The sequence below is a fragment of the Bidens hawaiensis genome, unplaced genomic scaffold (genome assembly GCF_021521415.1).
Source record: "Bidens hawaiensis isolate Kalapana, Puna unplaced genomic scaffold, B.hawaiensis_p1.1 tig00029360_1, whole genome shotgun sequence".
Lineage (NCBI taxonomy): Eukaryota > Viridiplantae > Streptophyta > Magnoliopsida > Asterales > Asteraceae > Bidens > Bidens hawaiensis.
The window spans coordinates 235,423-245,704 of NW_027494862.1; the positions used below are offsets into that span (position 1 = coordinate 235,423).

Here is a 10,282-nt window from a genome sequence, read left to right on the forward strand (position 1 = left end):
CAATCATCTTTCATGGCCATCCACTCGCGGACTATTTCATGAGTCACATAGAGCGAACAACAAGTACCATGGATATAGTAATCATAAAGATTACCCAGACACGGGCACGTTGATACTCAACTTCCGCGAATGATTGACAAAATCTTGGCAAACACAAAGGTCTTTAAATCGGATTGGGGAGTAAGACCCCAAAACGGAACATAAAACTCACTGTCATTACGTGGATGAGGACTTAAGAAAGGGCCTCCCCCTCCACCGCCACCAGCACCACTGTGTCCACCACCATCAGGACTACCACCACCTCTACTTTCTTCACCGCCACCGACAGGAAGATTAATTTGTTGAACGACGGTGGAAAGATCCTGAAATATTGTGGTGGTGTAGGTGGAAGACCAGTAACGACATCATCAAGCTCTTGAACAATTTCCACATGTTCTTCTTCAGCTTCCGCATCCTTCATAAGAGAAGGAGAACGAGAGTGCAGCTCAACATATTGACCCCTCTCAAAAGTTGGAGGCGAAGAACGTAGAGGAGATTCTTCCTTGAGAACGGGTCCGCTGGAGGACCCGCCAATTGGTCTTCCTTAAAGAACCTACAGATAACAAGTTTAAAGTAAATACACAAGAAGATGACAATCGCCAAGAGCATAGGAAATACTTGCGGAAGACACTGACTTTTCCACCAGCTTCTCACAAAACTTAGCCTTCTTTCGAATTGGAGAAAGAAGGTCTAAGTTAAGTGAACTTTCAATAGCGGCAGGCTCGGCGGAAGTCGTAGCAGCTCCACCTTGCGCAGGATCAACAACAAGAACTTCTCGTCGTTTCTTCTTCTTCGAAGCGTCCTTCTTCCCTTAATAACGAGTAAGGTTAACAATATCTTCTGGCGGCGGACCTGCCAAATGTAAATCATCAGCACTAAAATATTGGGGCGATGATTCCTTAGAATATTCACTAGTCGAAAGGATCACTTGCACATCATATGCAGCCATAACAGTAAGAGGACGAGGATTAAGAGGTGGCTCACTAGCTCCTTCAGCACCAACTAAAGGAAAAATGAATTTCTCACGGGTCTCATCGAGAATAGGAGTTTTCCTTGAAGCAAGTATCGGCAGGTCATAATACTAGGCCCATCCTCAAAAAGAGAATTTATGACACTGCCCAGAGCTAGAAAAACAAATAAACAATCAGCAGAAACAAATAAACAACAAAGGTAAAGCGTAAAAAATACTTACATAGGCCATCACGACCATAGATCGAAATTTTGCGGGGCTGACACCAAATCTGACTCACTCCAGCAGAAACCAGGGAAAATTCCTAGATAAAACAAAGGGGTGTCTCCCGGGTAGTCAGAGTGTACCAGTACTGATCCTGGTAATCACGCGGAGTCTCATCCTCAATAGAAACAGATGGATCTCGATAATTCGTGGGAATGGGAATAACACTGGTATTGATAAATAAAAACCTTTTATTTCCATTCGTGAAGGCTCCGCGAAGCAACCCCAACAAACTTCACCTCCTTATCGCGAAGGAGAAAATTATACCAACCACCCTTAGTATACATCTTGTAAAATACCAAGAATTTGTCAATAAAGGGGACAATAAGCTGGCTACGACAACAGAACTCTAAGTGACGCGGACGCATCATACCCATCGGATGAACTTGAGTGATATACAAACCATAGTAGAATAGCACGAACAAAAGTGGTTATGGGAAGACGGAAATTCCCATGATTAAAAAACTCAAAATACAATGCTAGCTTACCGGGAGGGGCATCCATGGTGGTGCTACCCTCCATAGGTAGTTTGGCCCCCACTCTGGGGAAATATGATAAGCCGAAATCAAAGTGTCGAAGTCGGACCTCCCCCATTTGATAATGATGTCGTGAATGGAGGAACCACCGACCTTCTTTCACCCTTCTTCTTGCTGGACATGTTACCGGCCGACGATGACGCCATGGAAATATGGCAAAATAAAGAAGATGAAGAGAATAACCAAAGAATCTTGAAAGTATGAAGAGTAAGAAGAATAATACTAGAATAAAAAGAAAATGATACAATTGATCTATTTATACTAATCGTCGGTGGAAGTTGGGGTTAAAATCGAGAATTCCGAAAAAAAAAGTGGAGGTCCAATGAGATAACGACAAGTCACACGGGAAGTTAAAAAGTTAGGGTCAACCACACGCGCGAATAGTTGAAAAGACACTACTGTTACAAGCGTCGTCTGACGTCAAAAAAAAATCAGGCCCACTTGTGGTAAAATCTTATCCACATCAAAAGTTTCAGTTACTATCCAGTTACCACTTGGCAAAAAGATAGTTTACATAATGGATAATCCACGAAAAGAGATCGCGAAAGAATATATCTGAAGAAAATATCTTAGCGCATCATGAGTAGAGCGAAAAACATGAGCAAAGACGCTTGGCAGGGATGAAGCCTGGCCCGAAAGCACCGGCATGGTCAAAACGTTAAACCTAAGAAACCAAACCAGGCGATGATTTTGGACCAAGAAACACACCGCTCAGGGCAATCAATTGCATAAAAAGAAAACACCCTATAAGGGAATGATAATAAAGAATGGCAGCACCCAAAAATAGAATGAATAGATTGGGATATTCATCACCTATTTATACCCACATAAGTAAATGGAGTAGTTGAATAGCTAGAGATCTGGCACCTGGACAACCAATAAGGAAATGACACGAGGCAAAAAAACAGAGAAATTAATGCGCTGACATGAAAAAACATTATACTCGCCTGGAGTAAATGAAAGGCAGAGTGATACACGTGATTACGTCACTACAGCTGAACACAGATAGGTGATACTCTCATAAATAACCGTCACAATCAAGCAACGGGACCAAAATATAAAGTCCAATATTCCACCCCCCGCGGATTTAATCACGAAAGAAACAATGGACTGGAGAGACTTGTGGAGGTAAGGTACCAGATGCACCATCCAAATAATAAGTCATCCTCAAGGCGGGAGGGTGTCCCCGCGGAGAGAGTACCCTCCGCGGAAAGGCACATATCCGCCACGGAAGAAAGACTTGTCAAAGTCATAAAATAATAAGCACAGCGGAAGACTTGTCGTGACGAAGCATAATCAAACACGTGGCGAAGAACCACTGGTTAACAATCCTGGCAATGGGTACGAGCGCACGATGGACCACTAAGGATAGGCCAACGCGGGTACCTACCCAAGAGAAAGAATCCTATACATCAGACTGTCCAACCAATCAGGAGCTAGTATCATGCACAACCATGAGAATAGAATGTTCCATTGAGTGGGACAGCTGGCCCAATCTTTCTCATTTCCTTCTATTATAAATATAAGATGAGGATCAACGGTAAAAGGATCCACTCTCTCACTTTTCGATAACTATATTCATTACTTACCATACTGATTCTCATGCCAGAGGGTTGTTACGAGAAGAACCCCCCCCCCCCCTTCCCATTCTCGTAACGAGCTCATGGTGTTCGGTTTTGCAGGTCACGACAGTCGAAACTCAAAAACCATTTGACAGTAATACCACCGGGAAATACGAAACTTAACCTGTTAAGGGGAGGTTTGAGTATTAATCCATCTTCAATCGAGATATTAGGTTAAACCTAGTAAAGATTAACTTAGTGTTTCTTCATATATTAATCTTTTAAACATCATTTGAAGACAAAATACGAAATTATTAAAAGGATCATAACTGATAATGCAAAGATGGTAACATCACAATTACCATCTTTCTGGAGGGAGACCTATCTGAACTCACAATTACCCTAAATATATATAAACAAATAACAAAGACTATTAGTAAAACCCTTGAAAATCTAATACCTTCGATTGTTCAAACCTAACCCTTGAAATCTAATATCTTCGGTTGTTCAAACCTCCTCCGATTTAATCGGATGATGGCGCGGTGATCGGTTTGGTTTGAAGGCTTTTCCAATCGATTCTCCTATTATAGATATCTAGACAAAACTTGCTGATAGCGAAATACTGTAACTACAGAATTTGTATTTTCTTTTTGCTTATCTTATCTTTTTTCTCTTATCCTATTTTGAACGGCTATCCTTGCTTATAAGTGAACTGGATGTCCGGTTGTCTGTACGACGCAAAGTTAGTATATGTTTGTCCGTAATAAACAAACCAGACATGAACAACAAAATTACGTTTGGTAAGCTTAACGGACGAAAACTGACAGAGGCCACTTTCGTTCACTAATGTTCATGAACATTAGGTAACGTTCGTCCGATTACGTCAGGTAACGTCCATTCATTAATGTGTAGTATTTTGTAATTAATATGTTTTTAATTGTTTGTTTTTCTACTAGATTACCCTATTATATAAACCTAGTGAAAAATAAAACAAACCCTACTACGTTAAGTGTTAAGTATTTTTGGATATCATGTGATGTAATTCCGAATTTGTGGATGAACTTGTGTGGATTTATGATTATTCCTTTTGACTTAATATGTAATCATTTATATTTGTATATTCGTTAGAGACATTTATGTTTGTTTATCTGTTAATGTTCGTTTTTCAATTAGTGTCAGTTTGTTCGTTTGTCCATCATTGACTGTTAGTGTCCATTTACAATACTAACGACAAACAAAGGACACTGACAAACTCAATTCTTTAATGAACAAACCTGAATTTTCGTTCGGTAGAGTGTTCTTGAACAGTCCATTTGTCCAACAAAACCTTAACGGGTCTCGCCTGGTATGGACATAGACAAACTCAATTCCTTAATGAACGGACATGAATTTTCGTTCGCTAGAGTGTTCTTAAACCGTTCATTTGTCCGACAAAAGCTTACCGGGTCTCGTGCGGTTCGGTAAGAGGAGACAAGTTAATTTATAACTTTTTCAAAAAAAAAATATGAGTAGCTATGGCGTGTTTAGGATTTCTTATTTTCACCAACTTATAATGGGTCACATTATTCTACAAAAATGGATAAAAATGAGAATGATTTGTAACCAAAAAAATCTGAAAAAAATAATGACACATAATAAAAAAAACATAACTCAAAATTTAATAGAAAAACAAACAAAGTAAAAACATAAAAATATTTCCACCGTCACCCTCGTTCATAAAAAATATAAAAACACATAAAGTTGAGAAAAACATATCATTATGTCTTTTTATTTCTTATTGTGTTTTTTGTTTATAATTGTCATTAATTGTGTTTTTTTGACACTGCGTCTTTTTTTGTTCTTGATATTGTGTTATATTAATGTGTCATATTTTGTTCAGCATTGTGTTATATTTTGCGATCTATTGTGCATTTTTTATTTATCACTGTACTTTTGTTTATTTTTGTCATTGTGTCTTTTTTCTTGTCATTGGGTTTTTCCCTGTTTTTTTTTTGAAACGGGAATAACGGGGTAACATTTTAGTTTTTAAAAATATTTCAGTTTTATTTATATTCTAAGTTATTATATTTTAATATTTTTTTTTTCTAAATCACAAATTTTTTCACATTTCTTCAAAACAACCACACCCACCCTTTTTTCTTTCTTTCTTTTTTTTTTTTTTTTGACTTTTTTCCAGCCTTTTATACGAATAGAGAAAAGTTAACAGGGGATAGATACAGAAGCTGGGGTCTTGGTCTTCATAGGAACCCAAACACCCCTTTTACGTGTGAACAAGTCAACTGGGAGAAGGCAATTCTCAATTCTATTTTTCTTCAAATTCTCTTCTAACAGGGGATAGATACAGAAGCAGTTGACGTTTACGAGAACCGTAATCAGCTGCATCTACTGGATTGCCCGTTTAATCGATCTGCGCTGTTTTTATTTTTCTGAAAGGTACCAACCCAATTGAGGCATGCCATATACTTTTACAGCATAAAACTTCTTGTTTTTAGCTTAGACCGTATATACATACTTATTTTAGATTTTTGAAACATTCATATGGTAAAGGCTTGAGTTGTGATATTAATTTGCCGTCCTTGAGAATTGGGATACAATAACACAATCTCCCTTTTCCTATTCGTCTAGCCGATTTGATATGCGAGAACATTAATTTGCTATATTGTTCTTTTGGCTTTAATCGTTGACCATGGAATTCCTCAATATTTTATTTGCTGGCTTATATAACTTGATGGTGTAACTCTCACATTTCACAATTCAAGTGCAAAATAAGTAACCCCCTGGGGTTGAATTTGTTTGCCATGTTTCCAAGATGTCTAAGTTTTTTTTTCTTATGTGCAGGGATGACGGGGGAGGTGAACTGGAATGTGGATGTGATCCACTTAACGGATAATGACCCCCCTCAGCTACCAAACTGCCCGATTTGCCCTGTTCTCGTGAAATTGATCTTGAACGTTCCTCGTTTGGCCATCATTCCCTCCACCTTCTTTGAACACATGCCTATGCTTGAAGTTTTAGATCTCTCTAATACAAACATAGTGTCTTTGCCAACATCCATTTCCAATTTAAAGTTGCTTCGAGAACTTTCTTTGAGAGATTGTTCCGCTTTGGTGGAATTACCAACTCATATTGGAATGCTTTCAAAGCTCAATTTGTTGGATGCTAAAGGTACTGAGCTGTTGTCTATACCAACAGAAGTGGGAATCCTGATAGAGTTAGAAGTTCTGCGTGTTTCTTTGTCTCAGTATGCCAAACACTACACAAGAGAAGCCAATGAAACCGTAATCCCAAGAAATATGATATCGGAGCTCAAAAAGTTGAAGGAGTTATGCATCATAGTTTGTGTAGGTGCAGAACCTGAGTGGTGGGAGGAAGAAGTAAAATATCTTCAAAAAGAAATGTGTCATTTACAAAACCTTGAAACTTTGATATGGTACTTGCCAACGACTGAGGTACTGCTACAGTTCTTAGTTCTTGAAAACCTTGAAAAAGATCATGTTCTAATATATGAAAATATATCCAATTTCGTGTTAACTATTGGTCAACATGCACAGGTTACATCTTGTCTACCACATGGCCTTGAAAAGAAGTTTGAGGAATTTAAAAACTGCTTAAAATGGATAAGTGCTGAAGGAAGCGTGGATGGAATTTCTAAGATAATGGCTAGGGCTGAAGCTTTGTTATTGTCTCGGCATTGGACTCTCAAAACGCTCTCAACTTTTAACGTTACAAAGTTGAAGTATTGCTTACTTGCGGAATGCAACGAGATGGAAACTCTTTTTGAAGTTGATGGCTTGCCTGAAGATTTACAAATTAGAATAAGTAATGGTGAAAAAGTTGGATTTGAAATGCTAGAATATTTGAGTATTCATTAAATGAACATGCTACAAAGCCTTTGGAAGGGACCGATTGGCAAACATAGTTTTTCCAAACTAAGAATCTTGGCATTTCATACATGCCCAGAGTTGACTTCGATTTTCACCCATAACATAGCTCAGAATCTCATGGGCTTGAAAGAGCTTATTGTTGAAGATTGCCATAATGTAACAAGCGTCATTAGTAATGAATCCCACAACAATTTTGGTCCGTTTTTTCCAAGCTTGGAAAATATTTCCCTTTTAGACCTACCGGAGTTGTTCAACATTTCCATTGGTCGTGTTGTGTTGGAGAATTTAAGTACAATGATAATTTATAGTTGTCCACAACTCCAGGATTTCTCTAACATTGAGTTACCAAGCATAAAGAAGATCATAGGAGAGGATGAATGGTGGAAGGCCTTGGATTGTGGCAAATCCTCGTGGGAAAATATCTTTGAAAAACTAAAAGAAGAGAGAGAGTTGGTTGAGCAACTATTTGAAGCTACAAAATCTCTACAACATTTCCATTATACTCAAGGTGTGGGCAATCCTCCAGTCCACACGAGGTATGGTGCTGCCACCTCATCTCTGCGCGCGGCGGACAAGGGAAGCGGTGATGCGCCTGCTGTTTCGTCTTCTCCAACAGGTATACTTTGTTTATATTTTGTGGTTTTATGAGCGTGATTCCGATAGTTATTAATGAAGCTTTGTTCACTCAAATGTTTGTAGAGCCGGCAACGTTGGTGGCTCAACCTCAGGCGCAGCAAGGTGCCAAGGCTATGCCGAAGATTGTTTTGAAGTCCTCTGTTTTGCCCTCAAAAAGGGGGAAAACGGACTTCATGGCGATGCTTAATTCGCGGACTGCGGTGCGCCAAGGTATTTATTGCGCTTTGATTGTCTGATTTTTTCCTTTAGTTCAAGTCATGAATCATTTCTCCTTGTTGGTTTTTTCATAGGAATTATAGCTGGCACACAAGCTGCTGGTGGTACTGCTAGCGCTAGCGCCGTTAGTTCTGCTCCTGCTCCAACAAGTACTGAATCTCCCCTCATTGGGATCACTAAGGAGCAGGAGATTACTTTTCGCGCTGTTCTAACAGCGTCAAGACCTCCCTCACCTCCTCCTGCGCGCAGCCCTCCTCGTGAGACTATTTTTGATTCTTCCAAGTCGCAGGAGAAGAGACCTGTTATAGAGGATGATGAGGAGGTTAATTTTGAAAATTCTGATGGTGGCCGCGTAAGCCCTATAGCGCCACGAGATTTCGTGGCGCAGCCTTTTTCTCATGGGGCTGGCAGGAGCTCATCAGCTGGCGCTAATCTTTCTGCCGGTTCTCCTCAGGTATAAGTTTATTTTGCTCCGTTGTGCAGACTTCCAAATTAGTGTTTAGATAACTAAAACGTTTCTTTGCGTTGCTTTGTGTTTGTAGGGAGCCGATCACATATACCGCCCGAGTTGGAGTATCACTGAAGAGAGCTCATTCCAATCCTTGAGCGTATGTGAAGACTTTTGGGCTCACTCTGTTCCTCCAGCTGAAAGGAGGTTTCAAGAGGACCGCGCTCGCGTGGATTTGCTTATTGACCACCTTTTCGCTGGGTCTGCGTTTTTTGCTGCCTCCCAAGAGCTTCGCACTGATTATATAAAGGTACGTTATGCCCTTGCGGAGGCCAAGCAAGAGGCTAAGGTTTCTGCTTGGAATCTTTCTGATGCCCGAGAGAAAGCTGAGAAACTCCAAGCAGAACTTAGCGAGAACCGGGCAAGTTCCAACGCTGCGTTTGTGAAGCGCGGGCTTGAGCTGCAAGCTGCGCGGGAGAAACTGCAAGTGGCAGAGGCAGATGCGGCCAAGTTGGCAGTGGAGGCGCGTGACCGAACTATTGCGCAGGTTAATACTGAAAAATCTTTGTTGGAAAGTGAGGTTGCGCGCCTGAAAGAAGAGTTTGTTGCTGCGCAAGCAGAGAAGAAAGAGGCCTTGGCGGCGGCGGCGTCCGAAAAGGAAGAGCTGAAGCAAGCCAAAGAAACTGTTGAGTTGTTAAACTCTCAGATTCCTGCTTTTGAGACGTCTGTCTCTTCTCTTGCGCAGGATCGTCATTGGCTGATTTCACAGGGTGTGACTCGTTGCGCTTATGCCATGAAATATTCAGACGAGTTCCAGACCCTTGTGATGGACTGTAATGCGGCGTCGTGCTTGGTGGGTCGGGCTGAGGGGTTTAAGGATGGTTATGAATATGGCATGCTAAAGAAGAATCCATCCGACTACCCTTATCAGCTCGACGCTGTCTGCGCTGACATGGCTGAGATGGACTGTAAGGTATTTTAACCTTAATGAGTTTACTTGACTTATTTTCATAATCTTTTGTACTTATACTGTTCCTTGTGATTTGCAGATAGCCGCGCTTGCTGACTAGCCCGATCTTGGCGCTTTAAAGAAATTACTTGATGAATGTGAAGGGACTGGTGGCGATGATGATGGCGCGGGCAACGCTACCTCTGCCAGCGGCTCTGGCGTAGCCAAAGGACCTACTCCTGACGCTATCATGACAGAAGATGACTATATTCAAGACGAACAGCTTAATTATGGTAAGTTTGGAGATGACGAGGAGCGGGCTGCGCCAGATGCTGAGGGAGGAAATAATGATGAGGAAGATGAAGAGGCTGATATTAACATAGAGACTTGAAAAGCCCTTCTTGTTTTTCTTTTTTTTTTTTTTTTTTAGTTTTTACCTCATCATTTGTAAATTTGTAAACTTCTATGTTTCAGAATGAAATTTTGTTTTTCCCTTATTTGCATCTTGCGCATTCCCAATTCATCTCTTTATATTGCATGTGTGTGCTTCTTGAATATAAGGTATGCTTACACATTGAAACTTGAACAAGGTTGTAAGGAAATTATTTTTACTTAATCCTTAACAGTTGTCATATTTCAAGTTTTTTTTTGCGATATTCTGAATATGCTGACACGTGCCTTGGCATTTCATTATTCCTCTTTTGCGCGACGTTATCGTGCATTTATTATAGGGAATTATGAATGAGTTTTTTAGCCTTTACGTGTCAGTATGTGTTAC

General features: G+C 40.2%; 1 protein-coding gene across 1 annotated transcript; it reads left to right on the top strand.

Annotated features, from left to right (window-relative positions):
• The first annotated feature begins 6,195 nt into the window (after positions 1–6,195).
• Positions 6,196–7,430, top strand: LOC143578841 (uncharacterized). The gene has a single exon (XM_077062308.1). It carries the CDS (start codon positions 6,212–6,214, stop codon positions 7,241–7,243), a length of 1,032 nt encoding a protein of 343 aa, XP_076918423.1. The 5' UTR covers positions 6,196–6,211; the 3' UTR covers positions 7,244–7,430.
• The last annotated feature ends 2,852 nt before the right edge of the window (positions 7,431–10,282 follow it).

Coding starts and splice junctions, on each gene's coding strand:
- LOC143578841 (XM_077062308.1), top strand. CDS start 6,212: ATGACGGGGGAGGTGAACTGGAATGTGGATGTGATCCACTTAACGGAT.